Source organism: Ostrinia nubilalis, chromosome 20 (assembly GCF_963855985.1).
Source record: "Ostrinia nubilalis chromosome 20, ilOstNubi1.1, whole genome shotgun sequence".
NCBI lineage: Eukaryota > Metazoa > Arthropoda > Insecta > Lepidoptera > Crambidae > Ostrinia > Ostrinia nubilalis.
The window spans coordinates 6,320,927-6,345,846 of NC_087107.1; the positions used below are offsets into that span (position 1 = coordinate 6,320,927).

Sequence of the window (24,920 nt, forward strand, 5' to 3'; positions counted from 1 at the left end):
TATAGTAAGTACCTACATATCTAAGCAGGTAGGTAGGTATGTAGAGTAACCTTTCGAAGTTTATCCATAACGGGATTTAAACCAATGCCAACGTGTAGCAAACTTAGAACTTTAAATTAACTTGTTAATTTTTTTAAACTAATTATCGACAACGATTGTTTTATTGCGTGGTTAACCTATGTTAACTACGTAAGTATTTGTCAAATCTCAAAATCGTGCCATGAACGATTTAATTATCAGAATCGGGACCCAGTGGGAATTGCATGCCAAATTGCCGTTTAATGATAGCTAGATAAATACCTGCGACGGAATGTGTGTGTGTACGCTGTATTGTACACGCAAATAACACTTATCAATGAAGTTACATTTCGTCATTAAATCTACATTTGCAGATAACTCAATGTTTCAATGCTACTCGAATACATTTACCTACCTAGCAACGAAATTATGTAGGTAGATCTAGCTATTTTTCTAAAACTGAAAATTTACTAGTAGATATTTCCTGAAAACTGTTCTTCTAACTAGTCTTTCTAAGCCTTCTTTTTTCATATTACTACTTATTCTTAAGGAAATTATCAAATGAAATAAGATGCGATTGTTTAGGTCCGAATTCAGTGCCAGCAGCATTTCATAAACAAAATGCGTACCTACATTGCATTGAGAACTCTGAAAGTGTGACATGCTGCGAGGTGGCTGTAGGCTACGTAGATATCCGTCAATGCGGCTCGGATATGCGGCAGCGGCTTGCGCGCGCAGCACCGGCCCGCCAATACCGACCGGTGGCACCCGAAGAGCGCGCGTCACCTCGCGCCTTCCGACAACCGATATCGACGCGCAAACACTACGCACACTCGATTAAAGTGAAATACAGTGATCCCTTCCCCTGATTAAACATCACCCAAAAAATACCCATCAAACACCCCATCACAAAGCATCGATTGAAACCTTATCAGTTATCACAGGACAGTGCAACGCGCGGTTTCATGTAAGTACATTCCTCAGCTGTATTTAAGAACGTGCAGTGACTGATGATACATCGTTTGACTGTAGGTAGGCTGATTTATGAATGTATTAAATCTCAAATATCGTCACGGTTTTGTAATGAAGCAATAAAAGCTAACAACAACAAGGCAAATGCAAGAAGGCTCTATCTACACTGAAGAAAATATTATACGATTAGTAAAAAATAATACTTACTTAACTACTGTTTTTGATACCTTTCAGTTATAATTATTAATTATTAAAATTCTGCGACACTTTATACCTTGGCATTGAAACGTAATGTAACACACAATATTTATCAGAACAGCGTAATGTTTGTGTACTCACCAGCTTTATTTTATTGCTATAGGAGCTCTACATTGAGAGCCGTTTTATGTCACGACTGTAGTTAGGTACGAAATAAACGTATTATAAAGAATTGGTATTTAAAGCTGTAAAACGCCTAAAAATCGTTACAATTGTAAGTGATGATGACGCAGAATTGGGGTCTTATTTTGACTCCTAAACTTAAAGTCGCTAAGGGCGTTATCGTTATGTAACGTGTCCCTTGCAGTGTGGACATGGTCTGCACGCCATACTCACCGGCTGCATTCGATATCTCCATATCAAATCGTTTAGTTGACATACGATAGCCATAATTTTTCAGTCCGTAAATAACGACGCTATTATGTTGATTGCTCTATCGTTAAATGTTTCAATTTAATTTAAAACTATCTTATTCAAATCGAGAAATCTTATTAACATAAGTAAAAACTCATTAGCGATAACCAAATCCAACCAAATGAGTTAATTATCAGCCACAGCTTCATTGTATTAAAAATTAAGATATGGTTTGATACACTGTTTAACGTAGGTAAACTTCTAGTAAATATTTTGCTGATCTAATGCTTTATGGAATAACGGCTATTAAATAAACCAATCGTAACGTAAGACCTTAGAATGTATTTTTTCTAAGCGTAAGACATTAATACCTAAATATAGTTTTGTTTACGCATTTTTATCGGTCTGCCGTAAGTGGGCACTTAATTATTAAGTGACCCGGGTATCTTTAGCACTTTTTGTTTGTGACTCAAGTGTAACCTACCTATCGGCCAAATATGGCTATTTTGTTAATTCATTTGCGCTCAGAACTCTACCAGTAAGACTAAATTAATATACTTGCATACTTTACTACTGTCGAGAGCTATTTCCCTTCTATGATCTGAGGCTATTCCTATTTCCTATTGTAGAGACATTTAAAATACATAATTTTTCCAGGATTTCAAAATAAACACTTGGCAAATGTGAGAAAGTGAGAAGAAGTTCCGGCAGAAACTTTGTCACCACAGGCTGCCAAATAAAATAATGATAATGATGCAAAACTAGCTTCTGCCTATGGCTTTGCCCACGTGAATTTCAGTACACAAAAAGTCATACCAAATCGATAACGCGCTAGAGACCCCACGTAAAACACTTTACTTATTTGTTAATAAAAGATATTATGTTTTATATTCCTTTCGTGAGAAAATATTGATTCCCTGTATGTACTTACTACATTTTCATCGTAAGGTAAGGACATTCGAAAAGGCTCCAGAATCCAAACTATTTTTACACAACAATAATCTAAAAACATAACAGACCGAGTAAATTTCGGATTTATTATTAGTTTGTTAAAGTAACACACGAACGCATTCGTGAAAATTAATTGTGTTTGTATGTCGTGCTGTCATACTGGACGTAAAGTGTTATTTGTATGGAAATTAATTATTTTCAACGACACAAAGCTCAAATCAGCACACATTTCAAATCCGCGAAAATCGTTATCATGACTAAATGAAAAGTTTGTAAGTTCTAACATTCTTATGAAAACATTTTATTTGCCATTCGTACAAAAATGTAGGTACGAGTTAGATGGGTATTATTGTAATTCGATAAGTAGGTAGGTACCTACTTTTGGAATTCTGTTTTCCAGTTGTTAAAACTCAATTGTTATATTGAGTTTCAACTGAAAATCGCACAGAACGTATTAAGGCTTGGTATTTCTGCTAAAGTAGGTATTTCGCGTTGTCAAAATCTGCGCGCGCAATACTTCGCCGAAGACAGCGCGCCAAAGAGCTCTCGCGGCTACACAGTATAGAAATACGCAGTTTAGAAATACGCAGTTGGTTAGGTTAGGTTGACTTCCTTCCGTTCAAGCGTCACACTCACAGCACTTTCTAATACAAATCATATCCAAGTGATACAAATTAAAACAACTTTCAAAATTTTTGGGAATATATTTTAGAATCGAATAAATATAGAATATAACTGCCAAAGTAGAGCAGTGGTTCTTAACCGGTGGTCCGCGGACCACTGGTGGTCCCTGGAGCCATTCCAAGTGGTCCACGATGTGCACTTGCACACATTGGTCAAAACCACTTTTAACTGATTTTTGCAGTCAAACTGGTTTTGACCGATTATGAGGTGGTCCCTGACAAGACAGAAATTTGGTAAAATGGTCCCTCATGACTTAAAAGTTAAGAACCACTGCTCTAGAGACTCAAAACTACAAGACTTACGGCTTAGACCTTTAGCTACAGACCTTAGACAGTATTTTTGTGAAAATTCTTACGCATGGTGGAGGAAGGGACGCTCTAGACACTCAAGTCTACAAGGAGTCACATCAACTCCAGTTTTAAATCCGTTGACATCTGCTGCATCTGCCATCTTTTTGGCTAGAAGATTCTTCTATCTTACAGCTTAGACCTTTAGCTACAGACCTTAGACAGTATTTTTGAAACATTCTTACGCATGGTGGAGGAAGGGACGCTCTAGAGACTCAAGTCTACAAGGAGTCATATATGAACTCCAGTTTTAAATCCGTTGACATCTGCTGCATCTGCCATCTTTTTGGCTAGAAGATTCTTCTATCTTACAGCTTAGACCTTTAGCTACAGACCTTAGACAGTATTTTTTATTATTTATTTGTGTCAGTGTGCTCTTCTAAAGAGTGTAAGACGATTGTATGTAGGTACTATTAAAATGTAATTTTAACTCATTGGTTTTGTCTCATATTTGAGGAATGTACTATGTATCATGAGTAGAGTCTTCGTTTAAAAGGATGCGAACGATTTAAATTTCAATAGGTAGACAAAATTCATAATTCTTAACTATCAAAAATTTTTCTTCTTTTTCTTCTTTTATTTTTTTTTTGGCCACAACTTGGTTTTGAGAACCACGATTTCGCCAATGTCACGTAATCAGCTTTGACAAAGTTTACAGGGTTTATAAAATTAAATTAAATTAATTAAATTCTTAATTATCAAAAATTTAAGCTTTCTCCAGTAACACTGATATTATTATACTGTGACTCATCAAAGTCATCATTGTCAAAAATATTGACAAATCACGAACTGTCACGGCCAAAAAACTGACACGCGTCCGTCCTCCGTAAGCGCCACCGCGCGACTGATTGAGATTGTCCAAGCCGTCATGGACGATTTTTTCCACATTTTTTAACATAGTAACTAAATAAGACGCAATATAAAAATTTCATCCGTTAAAAGCCCTCAAGTTATTTCTGAACTTTAGTTTAGTAAAAGATTTAGAATCTCAAATCGCTTATTTTAAAAATAAAACCATAAATAGAAAACGAATAGAGGTAACTTTGGGAATTTATTCTATCGAGTCAACTTCATTAAATCGTGTTTCCATCCGTTAATAGCCCTAGAAAATATCCTCAACTATGCCCAATAAAAATCTTAGCCTTTAATTTTACTGTTTAGTACCTCAAAAATGAAAAATGAAAACCTCATTTTCGCCATTTTCTCTGCTACCCGGCCTTAACGAAGGTACCTACATTATACGGAATGCCAAATGGTATTCCTCACTATATTTTCGGCCGTGGGACAAAAACCATGCCATAATATTTTTCTTATGTCAATTTCGTCGTCAGTTTAGCGACCTCGTTTCTTCACTCAAAACCGTAGTGTTTCGATGAACAGCTAATAGGTTTTTTAACGCCAATGACATCAGTGATAACGGGGTCCGTTTATCATTTCAGTCCTCAAGCAAGACACGCGGTAGTGTTTAAGCCAAGCTTATGCAGAAAATAGCATCTTTTCAATAAACCAGTTTTCCTAACAATGCACAATGGTGCTGATTAATATAATATATAATAATGTAAAATTTATTTCGACCACATACATATCTAAGTTAGTTGGAAAAAAAGAAAGTTAAGAACAGAGAGGAAAGTTTAAAGAAACTAATACTTACCTGTACCTATAGGTAGGTCTAAAGCCTTTCCCAGAAAAAATCGTAAAAATCCTTATATTTTACATGTCATCCTTGAATGCTATCTAAGTTTACTTATTATGTAGTTGATCGGTTCAAAAATTTGGCAAAACTAAAAATGTGAAGTCCCCCGGAAAATCCACGCTAATGAATTGGCATAGTCATTTATTATTATCAATCTGTACCTAAACAGTATAAATGTAAAGTGTATTACAGTGCTTCATCAATTACTTATTCATTTCATTAATTTTGCGACTATTAAACTAAGTAATGGAAAAATAAGGAAAATAATTGTTTTTTTAAATAGTTAGGTAGTTTTTTAATGAAACTCTTTAGAATTATCGACAGATGACGTCCATTTTATCTTTTTATTTCCATACACGAATACCTAATAGTTGATTCGTTCGAATAAACTGACGTAAAATTTTCATCCAAGTCCAGCCCAGCCTTTCCGTCCAACAACTGAAGAAAATTTCGTTATCGTATGCAGTTTGCTGAAAAGTTACGCAGTTAAAAATTAAATTAGCTCGGTTAGTTGTTTACCATTCGAACGCTTCAGTTACTTGTTTACCATTCGAACAAATGATCGTCTCGTGCCTTGATCAATCGCACACACTCACTAAATGGAGGAATCACCACTCATCCAGAGGGACTCTACATACTAATCGTCTAGTTTTTAAAAGCAACACGCACGATTACCCCAGCGGGCTTAGATCACGCGAAATTCATATTATGGGTACCTACTAGTTTTTATTCTGTGTTGTAGGCTAGATTTCTGTAAATACTGACACTCCTAGCCCCGTGTGAGTACTAGGCTGGGTGATTGGTTATCGTGAAAACTCGCAGAATTGACTTCGCTCTTTAAGTGCAAAAACTGTTTTTATGTTGAAGACGTAGATTTGCTGTTTTTGTTATAACATAAAATTGGCATATAATTTTAGTTTGGTAGTACCTACCTACCACTACCTAAAACTATTCTACATACAAACTCCCCCGTAAAAATTTAACTACTCGTTTAAGGTACCTACTTACAGGTAGGTACAGACCAATCTACATATACTTATCTTACTAATTACTGTATGAAATGCGTCATCATCAGTAGTTTCAAAACCATAACAATAACTAAGGCAACTTATAGATTTCAAACATTGCTACGGCTATCGTGTGCTGTGAAGCAAGTTTATTATTGATATACAGTATAGTACCTAATACTACCTATGTACCTTGAATTAAAATGACATTAAATCACACGGCTAACTCATTTGCTGTAACATTGATTGCGATTTCAGTCATCAGTTAGGTTACACTTTAAAATGAGAAAAAAACTTTTATTAATAAAGAGGTTCTTTTCAAACACGTGAAAATGTAGATTCCAAGCTAAACTTCTTTTTGGCATAAAGTATAATATTGTAATCGTGATGTAAGAATTTGGATTTTATTCAAATGTGGACTGGGAGAGAATTACTTAACGTAGTGGCACCAATGACCGACAAGAACCAATGACCGACACTTTATTTTTTGATTCAATAAAATAAGAGTATAACATCGATTTCTTAATATGTCAACACTGTACCATAGAAAGCACACTTTTGACTGCCTCCTATTGATATTTAAGCAAAATCCGCCAATTTATTTTGAAAATGGCAGTCTAACAACTGATTGCGGCTGGAGTACCGGTGAAAATAACAACATTTCTTAGTAAAATCCTTAAGGAAGTGAGTACATTTTTTGTTAATTACACTACTGTATTGTAACTTATTTGAATTTTATCTTTTTCACGGGTTACTTTAAGAACTATAGAATCCATTTTTGTTATAACGAATTTAAAATGATATTTTGATATTAGTAAAATGTTGGTGTCGATCACTGGTTTTCACAAACTGACTTTTCCAATAATCGACACGTGTCGATAGTAATTTTTTGGAACATTTTTCATTTGACAACCGAATATAGTTCTTATGACTTTGCGCATTTAGTAGATATTTGAAGTAAACTATTCATAGTCGAGCTACCAGTAATCGACAAGTGTCGATTATTGGGGAATAATATATGTCGATGATTGGTTCGAGAAAAAATTATTCTCCCGAGCAGTTAGAAAAAGCTGTAGAAGCTGTTAAAATTGCGAAAAGATTGCAGTTGCTGCTAAACGTTTCGGAGTACCTAGGTAGGATTACGCTCCATGATAAAATTTCGGGAAAAACAACAATGGGTTACACTATATTATACAGGGTGGAAACGATAAGTGATCTCACTCCATTATTTCTTAACTATACAAGATATCCAAAAACTGATTACTGATCCTGAAAGTGCTTTACGAGCTCTATCCAACGGTACCAATAATAGGTTACCAAATAAACTGGATCTATCCGAAAATTCAATGTTTCCGGCTTCCATACATTTAGTAAAACCACATAAAATTAAAAACTATTCAAGATATCCAAAAACTGGTTACTGATCCTGAAAGTGCTTCACGAGCTCTATCCAACGGTACCAATAATAGGTTACAAAATAAACTTGATCTATCCGAAAATTCAATGTTACCAGCTTCCATACATTTAGTACTGCCACAGTCATGGCACTCATGTCTTGATAATATTATAGTAAGTAAAGCCTAAAACCAATGTTTTCTAAATAAGAATGCTATTTGGAGTTCAATTTAAGTGTTTATTATTGAATAAAAAAAAATTAACACTTCTAATATTGTGTGGCTTGCATACATTTAGTATGAAGCCTGAAAACATTGAATTTTCGGATAGATCCAGTTAATTCTGTAACCTATTACTGATACTGTTTGAAAGAGCTCGTGAAGCACTTTCAGGATCAATAACCAGTTTTTCGATATCTTGTATAGATAGTTTAGAAATAATCGAGTGAGATCACTTTTCGTTTCCACCCTGTATAATGGGGCCGAGCACAGTTTTAAGTTTTAACTAAAATCGGGCCTATTCCCACCTCTCGTTCCCACCTCTGCAACTCCTGTGTAGCCAGGATCTACGGCTTGACCGCCACAAAAACCCAACCAATGAAGGTCAAGTTTGTCCCGGGGGAAAGTTAAACTGTCATTGGACCCGCAACGAAATTATTCAGAAGAACATAGGAGTTCGAAATTAAGGTTCGACTTCCCTCCATTGCAAAGCGGATGACAGGTGACAAACAAAGGTTTAAAACCTTTAAGAAAAGATTATGCACCACGGACAATAAATATTAATTAAGGGGGCTTATCTTATGAGCAATTAGCAACTACCTGCCAATAATATTTTTCACAAAATCGCTTATAAGCACGGAAATTTTTCCTTGTCGCGACAAGATCGGTGTAATAAATTGCGGAAACAGATGTAGGTATGTTGTATTGAATTAAGCATTAAATTACGTTCATGTTTCCAAAGATCACACTCCCACAAGATAATATGATGGGCAGACTGCTCATGACTGACATCATTAGTGGAACACTCGCAAAAAGGAGACGGAACTAGTTTGAGTTAGTGAAGTTTATGTTTAAAGTTGCCATGCCCCGTGAGGAACTGCGACGAGCAATGGTCGATTTCTAACCATCGCCTAGTTAGACGTTCGCGTACATTCGGGAAGAAATTATATAAGTGACGCCCTTTGACTGACGTACTCCATCTTTTTTGCCATTCATTAAGTAATTCCTCTTCAACGACTTCTCGGGAATCAAATAATCGGCTTATTTTAGAACGATCGCGGCTATTTAAGAAGTCGGAGGTTAGGTATATTTTCCCTTGATGCGAAGTACATAGCCGCACGCTTCTGTACCTCTAAGTCGACCGGCAGAACACCAGCCAGGACTGGCAGAGCTTCCGTCCTAAACCTGGTCGAGTACTTGCCAAAAAAGGAGATCGTCGATAACTGGGTGTCGGTAAGTGGCAGCTGTCGATGACTGGGTGTTGACTACTGGAGATTCGGTGTCGATGATTGGAGATTTATATGCTTTTTCATTTTTTGGGATTTTTTTCTAGTCCGTGTATAGAATAAAAATAATACATCCTATTCTTATCTCAAGCATATACCTTATCATGCTCAATCGTTACTTTTGGTTTAAAGATGACTAAATGACCTTTAATCTTAATAAGAAGCCCAATATCTCCTTAAAGTGTCGATCATTGGTGCCACTACGCTAGTATGGCGACAAGTTCACATATTTTGTGTACTCATTGCACACACGTAAACGATTGTCTATGGTCCTTACGAGGCTACCTTCGTATTCCCCCTTATATTTACGTATTCCCCAGTTTCACGCACCAGACTCTACATTTTTGTTGCAATGTCGCTCCCATTACCCAAACAAATAACATAGAAACGCCACAGTGTTAACTTGACATGCTGTCGTTGTAGGGTACCTAACCTAAGCACTTTCTGTTTTTGTTTGCCCGAGCTGAATGTAAGTTCGATTAAATCCCAAAAACATCTGTAATTTCTGACTCACAAATGCGAAATTGTGATACTGTTATAATTTAAAACTGCGACGTAGTTGTGGTATTCTTTGATAACAAACTAATACAATCGGTACTGTTGAATGAACGCCTATCATTGTATTTCTACACGGGCATAATGATGTCCCGAATATTAATTAAAACAAAGATAACATAAGACTGTCATTTTTTAACAGTAGATATAGGTATTTTTAAACATTTATGTAGGTACGAGTCCTATCCATCCACTCTACTTCCTACTAATAAATATTAGGTATTATTTGTGAAGATGGATGTATACCTAATTAAACCACTGAACTTCTGTGTTTAAAAGTTGAGACCCACGAAAAAACTGAATAGTTTTTATCCCGGTTTTTGAATAAGGATACGCGCGCGGTTAGAGACTTTTTGTGGCAGTCCGCCGAAACTCACGCGTGTAAAGCTGCGGACTATAGTATAGCTAGTTTATAAATATAGAAAAAAATATCTCATGCAGAATACATACTTAAATGTTGAAAATACTTTGTTTTTGCGAAAAGTCGACTATTAAGGCACTATGTGTATACCGATAAGACGGCCGCCATAAATTAATTAGTAACCCAAGACGTAATTGATTTCCGTGAGTTGCTTGCCAATTAATTTAAACCAGAATGATCTTCAAACGAAAGAAGATTGCAAATACAGTAGCAATTTTTAGAAACATAGACAGTGCGATGTGCGAAAAAAAGTAAGTAAAATAGTCGAGAAAAGTCAGGAGTTGGGTTTCCGTAAAGATATTGTCGAATACAACTCAAGTAACTTAAAATATATTTTGGATTGTTATTCTAAAGTAATAGCGGAAACTCTTCACCAGCGCTATAATTTCCTCCATAAGCAATATCTAATCAAGAAGGTCCCTTAAAGCTCTAGAATAGGAAATTGCTTTGTTTGCATTTCTCTCAGAGAATTTATGAGCAAATGTTTGGGAAAACAGATGATTCGTTTACGAACAGACATGCAGTATGAGGCAGCATTGTGTTTAAGTCATATCGACACACGCAGGCAGTCTCTGGATCATCGCCATAAATTGATTTTATTGCTCTTTATTTCTTTGTAACTACGTATTGTTAATATCCTATTCTGTGTTAGGCTTAAAACATTATTATGGCAAGTAGGTGAGTAGGTACTCATAAGTACTTAGTACGACTGTGTGACTTAAAACTATCACAAAGAATCACATCTTCCTGCATTAGAATTGTTATCATAATTTATTTAAGTAGGTACAATCTATATTCTCATTCACTTTCATAAAGTATTACACAACTTATATATTAAGTTCTACCTACAATACCTACTAAAATTTAATCCAAAAACGTAGTTTTTAAAAAAGCAAAGCCTTATCACCAAATTTATAATGGGACAGACAGACGGGCTTAAAGCACGATGATTAACTCAATTATAGTTAGAGAACGCGGAGGGTTCTATTTTTAATCGGCATCACACAAAAAGAGAGCATAATGAAATAAGGAAGGAAAGGAACTGCTGAGAAATTAAATTAGAAATTAATAACATTGGAATTGATATACATTCTATTATTGTAGATAATTTTTAATTTTCCTGTCCTGTAGTAATATCTATAGGTAGAATTATCAAAATGTGGAAGGAAGGAAAAATTAAATAAACACCATAAATTCGAGATAACAATTAAATATAGTCTTATTCGTACCTAAAACCTACATAAACATTTCGAAATAGTTAACATAACTAATTAATGAGAATGTATTTGTAGTTTGCATGGATAGACAAACTTAATAATATTCTATGTAAAGGTATTACTTATTTATGGTGGAGAGATATGGACGTGGCGTGATTTTCTTAGGTCGCCTGCATGGCGAAATACTGGCATGGACGACAAATAGAGCTGAAAATGAGGAAATATTTGAGTTGCAAGGGGTAGCCCCGTTGCTTCTATGCTGGTGTAGGTATGTTATAAATTGCGTTAATTCTGAACTACACTAATTTCAGCACTAAAAGCATGAAACGAAGTGCTTTGAATATTTTAACCCTTAAATTGGCACTCATTGAACCCTTGCTTCAAAAATGGTCAAATTTGGGATTTAGATATTGTTTTGATAGATTAAGAAAAAAATATTTACTTTTTGAAAAAATTTCAATTAGTATAGAAGTTATGACATGTCACTCAAAACGGACATTGCCAATTATTTAGCATTACAACCATGTCACTTAGGGCGGACATTGCCAGTTTAGAAAAACAAACGTAAAACAACTTTTCTTAATAACAATACAGGAATCCCTGATAATCATCCTGTGGCTAATCCAGCGCCTTTTGCAATCCATCTGGACTATTTACTGTTGAATTTACATAAATTTATCAAAAAATACCATGACATATAAAAACAGAAAGTGACTGCCTGATTTATCAATATAAATCCCAAGCCGGTGGGTATAAAGACACAAAGTTTGGCATGTAGGTTCCTTATTAGGGTCTAGGGGTGTTATCAGAAAGGATTTTTCCAAGATTACCCCCTAAGGGGGTGAAATGGGGGTCCAAAGTTTGTAGGGCGAAACAAAATTAGTTACACTATTTAATTCGAAACTTCACAGGATACATTCCTATGGATAAATGAATAAACACGTGTTTCAGGTTATTTCAGAATTCAACCCCTAAAAGGGGGAAATTGGGTAAAAATGTCTAAAAATCAACATGAGTATTTATTACTGATACATGGCATTGTCCGTTTTAAGTGACATAACATTTGTAAGCTTGAAATGAATGGAAAAAAATCGATATTTTTTTACAGTTTTGGCAATAACCGTCAGTTTTATTCGTTAATATTTAAAAATCAATCAATAAAGCACAAGAACAAGTGTAATACCTACAGTATTGCCACATTTATCAAGAGTGAAAACTTGACATTGCTGTTGCATTTATTCAACTGTCTTTATTTTTAAAATTCGCGGCTTTTTATTGAACTAAAGCCCCGTGTTTCACATAAAATATCATGCTTTAAAATATCCCTTGAAAATCGATAAATTGCTTTAATTTAGATTCTGTAAGCAATTATTTGACCATGTCCTTTAAAACGGACAAAAACAATTTAAGGGTTAATGCTATCGAACACCAATCGACATAACTCAGACACATTTATTTTAGTTCACTTTCATCATCTCATCCGTATTGTTCTTTAGTCTAGCGGTGATTGTTAAAAATAGATAGTGGGGCACATAAATTGTTAAAAAACTGATTGAGATTCCTTGTTTGGTTCGTGCAAGAAAATAACAAAAAAGTAATAACCCTATTGTTCATTCGGAAATATATTCTGTGCTTTGAAGAGCACATTTATGATGAGTCCATGAGCCCCTTTTTGGTTGTACCTACCCCATGTTATTCTATCGCTCATAAACGTAGGTTCTTGCATAAAGTTTTTTTAAGAAAACTCACTGAAAAAAAAATTGTCTGTAAAATGCAATCACCATCAAACATAACACAAAACAGCTGTCATGCGGGCATACCAATATGGTGTAGCTGTATTAACCTTAACACCGTTGGAAAGTGCATAATGAAATGTACCTACAATTTTAATTAAAATACCAACCTGCAGCTTCTGGCACCGACCGGATAAAGTTTTACTTCGCTTATTTTTTTCCAAAGATTTACCGTTCCTAATTCAGTAGACACTGCTAAGTATAAAATTACGAAGTGAGCATTTATTTTCTAACCAATGTCTTAAGAAAATAACGCGACGAAGATAATTTGATACGGTTAACTTCAATTAGCCATACCTTTTAGCTATTTCTTATGTAACGGTTGTGAAATCGCTAGGAACTGAGATTCGAGGTGGAGTACTAACTTTTCTATTTCACTCTTACTCGATCATAGACTGATTCATTCATTAAGTATTGAAATTTTGAACTATGGCTGCAGCTAACGCTTTTATCGTACAAATGGCCTAAAAGGAGTATTTTAAAAGCTTTTTAATAAGCTAATTGATATACTAATAAAAGCTAGTCAGCGATGCTAACCACTATCCGAGTTTCAGTCTTCTTCTTCGTGACATCGTAATTTCTTTCTGTCGAATGACAGCTCGTGACTTTACATTGAAACTAATAAAGATTTGAAATTATTCGTTGAACAATAATTGTATAAAAGAGCTGGAGCCAAATACCTATAGTAATGAAACTTGTTATAAAATTAATTAAAATATATTAAGCTTGACCTCTCTATAACTACTTGTTATCTTTGTCGAGACTTTATCTTCTTAAATCACTAGGTAAAAATATGTACTTTTTCATTTCAAGTTGATTGCACTATCTAAAGTTAGGGTGCTTTTACAAAATGTCAACAAAGGGTTTCCTCGCTTGCGTTTAAATTAGATTTTCTCTGACCTAATTTGCAAGTGAATTGTTTTATAGAGGCGACCTTTCTTCGTGTCAATGCATCCATTTACCGAGGTACGTAAAGCGACTAAGTATGAGTCGTAAAAATTAAGAAATAAAACTTATACCAATGCCTTGTTCAATAAATAAAAGACATTTGACCTGTACCTCTAGTAGGAAAAACTTTCGAGTTCGTTTCGTTGCGTATTCAAAGTGTCATCGAAAAATTTTATATGAAAAATTAAACAGCGCCCCCTATATTATAGCCGCCCTAGGGGGCGCTGTTTAATTTTTCATACAAAATTTTTCGATGACACTTTGAATACGCAACGAAACGAACTCGAAAGTTTTTCCTACTAGAGGTACAGGTGTGTACAAGTAAGTGTATAATCGAGTTTCATATAGGTTTCATACATTTCTTTAGTGTGTAAATATAGTTCAAGTTACAAAACAAAATACTCGTGCAGTAAACAAACATTTAACTGACTACATATTTGTTCCAGCAATAGTCCCAAAGGGTGAACGATATTAGTTTTTCGTGACAATTTACCGATGGAAATACCTACTCGTGGGCGTGCTGGCAAATGTGGGCAATAAAGGATTATAGGAGCGATAAGATTACTCGTATTTGCCTAGAGAGCTAGCTTTATCATATTTTATCTATTTTCAATGTTTGGGTGTTGTAACATTTTTTTAGTATTAGTACACTAAAAAAATTATAGATAGCGTTTGAAAATCTGATAATTAACATGCTTTATGCCTAGCCACACATTACTCAACTAATCATCAATATTCGGAGTACGAGTACCTACCTAAATATTTTACTCTCGTTAAGGTATGGTAATCTTTTTTTTGTATGAGAAACAAAACAGCAGCGCGCCGTTACGGTTGTTATGGAATTCGATTAAGAAAGTTATTAGTGCTCAGGGTACAGACGGGCTATCCATAAATATTGCATTGTTTTCTGATTTTACATTTTAGATTAATCGAAAACGGTACAGAATCAACTTTCAGTTTTGAGTAACCAGAGTTAGAACGGGTGAAAGTTAGTAAGTCTTGTAAATCTTTATTAAAGATTTTAGAAAAAATATATTGTTTTAGTTAGGTTATATTAACACACACGTAAAACCTATTTCAAATTATTTTAATGACTGCTTATTCCATAATCCCATTAAATTTCATGCTTCGTCAGATCGGAGGCATTATTTAGTCACATTATTACGTGTTACTCATGTTCATCGCACACAAAAAATGTGACAATAAAATTCTCTGTGTAAATAAGTACGGAAACATTTATTGCTGGCAACAATTTACATGTTGCCAAATAAAGTAATGTTGGGTTACGTGAATTTTGAAATAATTGAATGAATAATAATAATAGTTGATAGGCTTATACCTACATAGATCTTGGATAATGGATTTTCCAACCGTGAACATTACATCGATCATATCATTAAAATATTGATTGTTTATCATGCTGGGTGGCTGATAGTACGAGTGCAAATTAAAACTAATTTTAAATCATTCAGGCTGATAAATAATATCTTTTATTTTCCATGTAACATATTCATTAGTAGATTTGGTTATTCGAGATCGTTGGAGTGAATTATTTTTACTTTCCTAAATAAAACATCTAACAAATTTTGTTTCACTGTTATTACTGTGTATTAATGTTTGTTACATTAACATAATTTACTGGTACTTTATGAAACAGAAATACCTACATGACCAATTACGAATACCACAATACAAATTATATTCATATTTGGGTATTAAGGAAATAAAATAACTTAATAAGGTCGAAATAATATTAATGGCTATCGACATAATATTAATACTATTTTTTTGCTGTACCTAATGTAACAATAGCAATTCACATTTTATGTAGCTATTGCATACAAATTGTTACCAAGGTAATCATAACGATGACGACCTAGGTAACATTTTATTATGAGTAGGTAACTATATTTTTCTGTCTGCCTGTTTGTCTGATATTGAGGATAACATCTTCAAAAACGAATGTAATGTGCCGGCGCGTTAAACACATAAACATCGATTGATACTATGGAAGTGATAACAGCTGATAAGTAATAAATTATCTTTAACATAAGTATAACCTACATATAAAAGACATCAACGCTTCTATTTCTATCCTAATAGGGTCACTTCATCACTTGCACGTGATGGTACCTAGTTTATAGACATTTCCTAGTGATACGTATACAGAACGCTCGATGGAGCTAGATCTCATATTCTGTAAAAATCAAATTCATGGGTTAACTTGTAGGTTAGTAATTACTTTTACCATAAAAGACGCTGATCTACGTAGTCCATACATACTATTGATCCTGCACCTGCATAACTACGTGGGCCTTGAAATTGGTTCGTTTTGTAAACTACATAAAATCAATTTAATTTCCGGCGAAAGCAATCAAAATTTGATTAAACTGCTACTTGTTAAAGTATCGTAGTTACGGTTTTAAAATCGAGCGCATGTAAAGTTTTTGTTATTTGTTAAAAGAATTTCCATATAGGTACAAGTTTTTAGCATGTAAGTTGAAGCGCAATGCGACACAACGGTAGGTAAAATTAGCGTCCATATGGCAGTACGGTTACCCCGGCAAATAGAGTAAAGTTCATGTACACCGCGCAGATGTCGGACGAGTTAATAAAACTAACAAATAATGTTTTTCCGAAGTTATTAGTTAATTTTACCTGCAAAAGAACTAGAAATTGCCTGTGTTGTTATGAACAAAACGTAGAGGAACATTTTGTTCTTGCCTAAGAGAAGAAATGCCGATGTAAGAAGATAGATTTAAATGGTACCTAAGGTGCTTTCAGAAAAGTAAGATAGACAAGTCGCACTCAGCTCTACCTACTCGATATGCCGTATACATTTTGAAAATGCCGACTTAGGTAAACAATACTACCTACATATGTGGTAACCATGTATGGTACTCACTTTACTTATGGACTCTGTAGGAACTCAGGGGAAATAAAGTTACCTTTGAGTTTACCTTACCCAAATGAAATAACTTCAAAAGACAAATATCAAAATAAGAAATTCTTCGTGTTGAGATCTTATTTTTCTCTGTGACAATAAATTCTTGGCGGGTGCGAGTGACACTTTGTCAAAGTTTCAGGCTTGTTTACCATGTTTTTAGATGATAAATATTTAGGAAATGTATTGTTTACATGGTTAATTGGACGGCTTTAACGAAAATTCGTAGACTTATTTTTGTAAGAAACACTCTACAATGTTGAGTAAAAGGCCACGTAGATTATAGCAGCATAATTTATTAATAAAATCGATACTTCGCGGGACGTTCTTTCCAACTTCGTTTAATGGGCGAAGGGCACATCATAATCGGACTCTTCTTTGAGCAAGTTGTACGTAATGTAAAAAGATTGTAACATATAAGGAAACATGCGAAAAACTTCTCTACAATAGTAGTAGTAACAAACTTGACCTTCATTGGTTGGGTTTTTATTGGCGGTCAAGCTACACTCCTGGCTACACAGGAATTGCAGCAGTGGGAATAGTCCCTCTCTCTCTACATAATTAAAAAACAAGTATTGAAAACTTTTTTAAATAATCTCTAATATTATGTAACTAAAGTAACTTTTTAGGTAGACGTATTTAAGTTTTACCACGTTTTACATCCGTTGTCTACTTAGGTAGACTCACTTCCTACTTAGCACATACTTTGCTTTGGGACAAGAATCAGATGGTGCAATGAAAGATGTAGTATATTGTTTATTATACATAGTTTAAATTGTTCCAGATGTCCCCAGCAAACGGTTGCGTCCCACGATAGTGAGGGGATGGGCGCGGGCGCGGCCGCGGGCACTCAGTATCGCGGGGCGGGGTAGCGCAGCATGCGGGTGCGGGCGGCGCGCGCGCTGCGGGCGCTGCGGCGCGTGGCGCTGGTGCTGCCGCTGGCGCTGACCGCGCTGGTGCTGCTGCTGCTGCCGCGCCCGCCGCCCGCCGACTCGCCCGCGCGCGTGCCCTCCTCGCCGCAGCCGCCGCCGGCGCCGGTCAGAGATGATCCGCCGGTGCAAGTAAGTTTCTACCAGTATCGTTCGTTTCAGTCAAATGACGTCCACTGCTGGACAAAGGCCTCACCCAAAGTTTTCCACAATGAACGGTCCTGCGCTGCCCGCATGCAGGTTCTTCCCGCGACCCATTTATTGTCCCAAAGCAGTGGTAGAGTTAATACTGGGACGTGTAAAAGTGCTTTTTAAAAGGCTATTTGCAAAAATAAATGAGTTTTAGGAGTTTTTTCTTACCTTTACCAGATCGTCGGTCCACCTAGTAGGAGGCCTGCCGCGCTTCTACGAGTATATTCAAAAGTTATTGGATTCGGTGCTCGAAGACGCTTTTACCTACAACTCCACTTGTAGTTTAGTTCCTAACATTGTCAAAGATGATAAAACAAGCAGCACGGGTGGGTGTTTTGTGGCGTCAAGCGTCAGCGTCTCAGTGAGGCCACAGCGAGACTTTAGATGTGCTTCAGAAGACTTATGCTCTCTCTGTCACGTCATGTCACCCCTCCCGTGCCGTTCCCTTACCTTAGATACCTACTGACTCAAACTGAAATTCTTCTGTGCTCAAACCATTTACCAAAAATCGACTGAAAACTCCGATTTCTTCAGTTCCAGATTTTAGTAACCGAAAACAATGATATAGCCGTCGAGGAGAACAAAATTGAGGATAGGCCATGGTTCATGCGAGGCGGTGAGAAACGGCCCACGCCGGAGGAGCCACACAGGGGGATGTTCCCGGATGATCTTCCAGGAGAAGACAGGTAAACTGGCTTTATTGTTAAATAAAAAGTATAAAATTCACAGATACTTTCCAATTAGTAGTCGAAATGCTTTGCCCAGTCAATCAATTAAAGTTATGAAGACTTTCACCTACAGACTTTGAGGGCTTACGATCACAGGTAATCTGACTTCAACAATTACTTTCAGAATTTACGAACAACTGATGTACGTTCTTCCGAAGAGCGATGAAGAAGTACCAATAAAGAAGATTCTCCTTGCCAATGGGTTGGGAGCTTGGGGTGTGCCAGCTGGCCGAACGGAGTTCATACGAAACAAATGCCCGGTGGATCGCTGCTCTCTGACTGCAGACGCGAGAGAAGCCGCCACTGCTGATGCTATCTTGTTCAAAGATCATCACACACCGTTCAACGTTAAACGCCCGATGAAACAGGTAATTTCTCCGTTAAAGAATGACAAAGTGGGCAACTGCTAACAAACTCCTATACTGCTTTGTATTGGGTTATCTTGGGTTAAGGGTAGACGAAGACAGAAAGAATGAAAAAAACGCTCTTCGTCAAATCTTTTATTTATGCCTATTTTCAATTTGTTCCAGATTTGGATACTCTATTACCTCGAGTGTCCATACCACACAGCCTCTTTGCGGCCGACGTCAGTGGACCTGTTCAACTGGACGTCCACATATCGCCGCGATTCAGACATCGTGGCACCCTACGAGAAGTGGTTGTACCACGATAAACTCGTTACCGGGAAGGACCACGAAAGAAACTACGCGGCTAACAAAACCAAAAAGGTACCTTAATGATGGATTTATTTTAGAAATTCTCACGAGCTGGACAGTTGCCTCGACTTGAGCCGCCCCTATCAAACTTATTTTAATGCAATTTCTTTATTCTCAGGTTGCATGGTTCGTATCTAACTGCCACGCTCGAAACCGTCGCCTACAATACGCTCGTCAACTCTCAAAATACATTTCCGTGGATATCTACGGAGCCTGCGGATCGCACCACTGCCCTCGCACCGATCCCAACTGTTTAGAAATGCTGGACAAAGACTACAAATTCTATCTAGCGTTCGAGAATTCAAATTGCCGGGATTACATCACAGAGAAATTCTTTGTCAACGGCTTACAGTGAGTATTCGTGCCGAATTTCGTGGTAATCTTATGTCAACTACCTATATACAAACAAACACAAGACCAGCTACGTTAGCAGACCTTTATACGTTACTGACAAGGTCACTCAGATAACTTAATAGGTAAAACCCAATAAACCGATTATCCAAAGTGCCCTCAATTTGGACAGCGCTGTTATAAGAGGCTTACGTATTATCCGTGTAGTGATAACCTTATCTACTTATACATCTATTTTTTATCTCATCAGTAAGTAAGTATAATGATTTCACATCCGCAATTACGCATTGAATTATATTCAATAGAGTTATATTCTCACTCAGTTCTAAACGGTTCTGTACACTTGCGCGAAAGAAATTTGCGCGAACACTAGCGCGAAAAGCCATTTGCGCGCATAGACACTTGTGCGAAAAGACATGATCGCGAAAGACACTAGCACGAAAGACATTTATGATTTTCTATAAAGACCTATTTTTTCGCATTTTCAAGATTCAAGCGAGATAAGAAAATCGAATCGTTTTAGTCATTCAGGAGCTATAATACAAGACAAACAGAAAGATACGTCAAATATAGATGACCCACGCTGAACTGTCCCACCAAACTCAATGACAGGGGGGCGCTACCATCGTTCAACTATATGGTTTCTAACATGGCAAAAATCGGAACCAGCGATCCGGTATTGACGGTGGCGCCCCACTGTCAATGTCATGCATAGGACAGTTCACTATTTTGGAACTATACCTACCTACTTTTCGCGAATAATCTAAAACTGTTTTCGAGCTAATGTCTTTCGCGCAAGTGTCCCGATACGGTTCTAAAGAGGTGAGTCTTCTCTTCTTTCAGGCACAACGTCCTGCCGATAGTGATGGGCGCAAGAGCGTCGGAGTATGCGGCTGCCGCGCCATTCACCTCGTACGTGCACGTGGAAGAGTTCGCGGGGGCCGAGGAGCTCGCCGCCTACCTGCACCGGTTGGATAATGATGACAACCTGTACAACTCCTACTTCAGGTGGAAGGTAAATGTATATCTATAAAAGCGAAAGGTCACTGATTGACTGACTCACTCGTCACGAAATCTCAGAAACTACAAGTGCTAGGAGTCTCAAATTTTGCATGGGAAACCCGTTTTAGAACATAGGTGCTCGCCAACAACGGATTTTACGAAACTCCACCCCTAAGGGGGTAAAACGGGATCCACGCGTACGAAGTCGCGGGAGGCCGCTAGTAATGTGCTTTGGTCTACTGAACCAGAATCTCATCTTGCATGTCATGTCGTCTACGAAAATATAAACTAGACTTGGCGACTTGTTTGTGGCTTTGTGATTGAGGATTCTGGGTAAAGCTCGCTTCTAAGTTTAACCAGATCATCACATTCCATCAGGTGAGATGCAGGCCAAGAGCTTCCTCATTGTGGATAAATAATAAGAGATTAAAGAGAAGCCTGATATCGTAAGTGGGCAATCAACAGTAATCAGTCAGGGTAATAATGACGAGGAATTTACTAAACCTGTGGGTACTAGACACAATATTTGGACTCTACCCACGTGTTTTTAGTTTCTGACAAAACTAAAAACACGTGGGTAGAGAGTTTTAGGATAGATTGTTCTGGTGCTTCAGAATAAGAAGAGCCGACCCAGGGGCTAGGGCAACGAAGAATAAGAGGAAGCGATATTTATGTGTCATTATTTTCAGAGCACTGGCGAGTTCATAAACACGTACTTCTTCTGCCGCGTGTGCGCGATGCTGCACGCGAATGACCGGCGCAAGCGCACTGGCAGCTACCCCGACGTGCAGTCGTGGTGGCGCGACGGCGCTTGCACGCGCGGAGACTGGCGCTCTACCGAGCGCGACAACGGATAGCGTCCAGCAGTCCTCCGCCTCACGGGCGCGAGACACTGATGCTCCCAAATCGCAACGCTTTGCGACGGACTCGTACGGACATTCATTTCATTATGCACATTATCGTGTCGATCATCGCTTAATGCGCCCAAAACTAACGATCGTTATTTGAGGACATCATTACTCCAGTGTTAACATTAGATTCGTCGGCGTCCATCTATGATAGATCACGCTATAATGCAATATCAATGGCATTGTAATGCTACGAATCGGTATTAGGAAATCAATTGTCAACGTAGAGATACGTGTGGTTTATAGCATCACAATTTACGAACTGTAATTTGTATCGCGTCCATTACATGAATATGTAACTAATTTATTATAAATTATGTATAGTTACTTTTATAAACCGTGGCACGACGATTAGTTTATTTAAATTAGTTGTAAGACTTGTCAACGTGCGTACACAACTGAAATGTGTTTCGAAAGTACTTACTACCTATTTACGTAGGTGGTTGTAAGTAACATTAACATTTTGGGACATGGCTGACACTAAAAATGTCTTAATCATAATATCTTACACGTGCTACATCGTGGCATAAGCAAACAACTATAAAATAATATGTGGTGAATTAGACACGCCTCTTAACCTAGCGAACTTGGCGCCCAACGTGGGGCTTGAAAGTCGATCCATGTAGCCTGTAGTATTTAAATCTGTAGTGAATGCAACCTTCTTTTACTTCTTCATGCTGTCCAGCCCTGTTCCTGGCACTGATAGATTTAAGTTAGTTTGTTTGAAATTTAACAATGGGTCTTAAAGACTGTTAATATTATTTGAAAGTGCAAAGAGTAGATTTAATATAATATAAACACGCGTCATTGTACTAGCACCTAAAATATGCTCATTGTGGTGTCGTAAGACCCTTTTGGAGCTCAAATGATGTCTAGTCATGACAGCATTAAGTAAATCATTATAAAATTAGCACAAATTAAACCATTACTGCCATATTTTTCGATTAGAGCACAATATGCACAAATTCGAATTATTATGAACTTCATTTTGTAAATCAATTTGCTTGAATTTTTTGTGGTTTTTGACTTCTGTAAGAGGTTTTTAGTATTAATTATTACAAGTACCTACTGTTATGTTTGTGATAATTAATTGATGATGTAGAAACTTAAACATTACTTGATTTGATGTTTTTAATTGTTATTGTTACCTATACTTAATTGTTACTTTTTCCAACAGTGTAAAATTGTTTTAAGCTAAGTTATTTTGAATTTGTTTTGCTATTGCATGTTACCTGCATTTACATTTTATCAATTATGGTGATTTTATTTATTATTTATACATTATACACTTTAAAATCTGTAAATTATGTTTTTGTGTAGACTTTTGTTTATCAGAGTATACATTTTAATACCATTATACATTTCATAGAACTAATAAAAACAGTGGGTTATTAGTTACCACGTAAAGATATACCAAAAACATAAATAATGCCAATATTAAGAACCTACCAAATCCCAACATTTTACAAAACACTAATGAAAAAGACAAAATGTGCATTTAATATTAATCTACTTAAGTATTTAATAATGAATTAAATTTCCCAATGTTTTATTCTTAATTATATGCAATATGTACATTACTGTGTGTACTTAGGTATTTATTAACAAGTTTTGGTTACTTGTGTTATCTATTCAATGTCAAGGATTATGTATGTAATTCAATAATTGTGATATTATCTTGTTTGACTACCTATATTTTTACACATAGCACTAAAGAACAAGTGCTTTCTGTTAAAAAACCAAGGATTTTTAAGGAACCTTACAACAAAAGTTTCTAAATAATATAAATTTGGTATGCCTACTTACTCAAAATAATGCAATGTATGTGTGTTATGACTACTAGATAATTACCCATTGTTATTCAAGCTAATCAAGTTAATTCTGAAATTCTGTGAATGTATTTAAATACCTAATACTATTGATTAATACATGCAGTATTGAAACACCAATCTTGTTAGATTAGTCAAATTACTATTGTAAATATGATTGTCAGTTTTTTAACAAAAGATAACTTGGCAAATAACAATAATATATTCAATATAGTATACATAATGTATAATTCTGTTATGTAAGTGTCCAAGACAGACATAGTTATTAATAAAGTAGGAAATGCCTTAAGAATGTATTAGTAAATCATCAAGACATCTAAAGGACAGGCTTATGAAACTGATAGGTATCAAAGAAGGCAAATTATGATCATGCTTTTGCAGTACAATGAAACATTGTTAAGTTACTATAATAGTTATTTATTTGATACCTAGTGATCACTTCACTGTTATATTAAATAATTGAATTTAACATGGTCTTTTATTCAATACACATACAATACAAACCAAAAATTTACAATTAAAATGCATAATTTACAGAACTTCTAAACTTTGTAAAGTATCTAAGCAAATAATAATAATATTAATTATCTAACTTACATACTTTTTTAACATGTCCATCTTCTTCATATTATCCAAGAGTTGTAACTGTACATTTACACATTCTACTACATAATTGATTGCATTTTGGAAAATGCCTTGGGCTTTATGCAAATTCTGAGGAACCAAAACTCCGAACCAGCGCATAGGATTAACAGTGTTTTCAGCTTTGCTTTCTGCTACCTTAAACTGCATGATTCCATCATCATCAGGTGTAGTCTCACATACAGCCGATGCTGAAAATTCTGGGCTGTTCTCAACTGGCAACCTAGCTGTACTCACTGAACTCTGACCCATGATATATCTTGATTTTGCTAAGTGAATGCTGCCATTATTTATAGAAGACTCAATGTTCATCTCGCAGCGCATTTTCTCTTCGATTAAATGCAAGTGTTTTATAGCAAGTTTATCCAATATATCATTTAGAACTGGTTTATCTAGAAACAAAATAATATACATTAGAAATGCAGTTATTTATCGCACAAAAACGCGAAAGTAAGACAATAGTTTGACTTCACATACCTTTATTATCCTGCATTTTTTCTATTAAATGAACTTTCTATGTACTTATTTATTATGTTATTTTATATTTTTACGTATTTTAAAG

At 36.0% G+C, this 24,920-nt stretch overlaps 2 protein-coding genes across 2 annotated transcripts; one reads left to right on the top strand and one right to left on the bottom strand.

The window, feature by feature from the left end:
- Positions 1–750: 750 nt before the first annotated feature.
- On the top strand, positions 751–21,847 carry LOC135081525 (glycoprotein 3-alpha-L-fucosyltransferase A). Its single transcript, XM_063976250.1, has 8 exons — positions 751–985; positions 17,846–18,122; positions 18,717–18,868; positions 19,035–19,278; positions 19,441–19,638; positions 19,745–19,977; positions 20,821–20,992; positions 21,669–21,847. Exons 2-8 carry the CDS (start codon positions 17,940–17,942, stop codon positions 21,834–21,836), a joined length of 1,350 nt encoding a protein of 449 aa, XP_063832320.1. The 5' UTR covers positions 751–985; positions 17,846–17,939; the 3' UTR covers positions 21,837–21,847.
- Positions 21,848–24,304: 2,457 nt separating this feature from the next.
- Positions 24,305–24,851, bottom strand: LOC135081868 (coiled-coil domain-containing protein 115). Its single transcript, XM_063976653.1, has 2 exons — positions 24,836–24,851; positions 24,305–24,750 (listed from the first exon to the last, which is right to left on the bottom strand). The coding sequence occupies exons 1-2, from the start codon at positions 24,849–24,851 to the stop codon at positions 24,305–24,307; spliced, it is 462 nt and encodes a 153-aa protein (XP_063832723.1).
- Positions 24,852–24,920: the final 69 nt, after the last annotated feature.

Excerpts from the sequence above, each read along its gene's own strand:
- LOC135081525 (XM_063976250.1), top strand. The coding sequence starts at position 17,940 with ATGCGGGTGCGGGCGGCGCGCGCGCTGCGGGCGCTGCGGCGCGTGGCG. Across the intron at positions 18,869-19,034 it reads GATCTTCCAGGAGAAGACAG|AATTTACGAACAACTGATGT; the intron begins GTAAACTGGCTT and ends AATTACTTTCAG. Across the intron at positions 19,639-19,744 it reads CGGCTAACAAAACCAAAAAG|GTTGCATGGTTCGTATCTAA; the intron begins GTACCTTAATGA and ends CTTTATTCTCAG.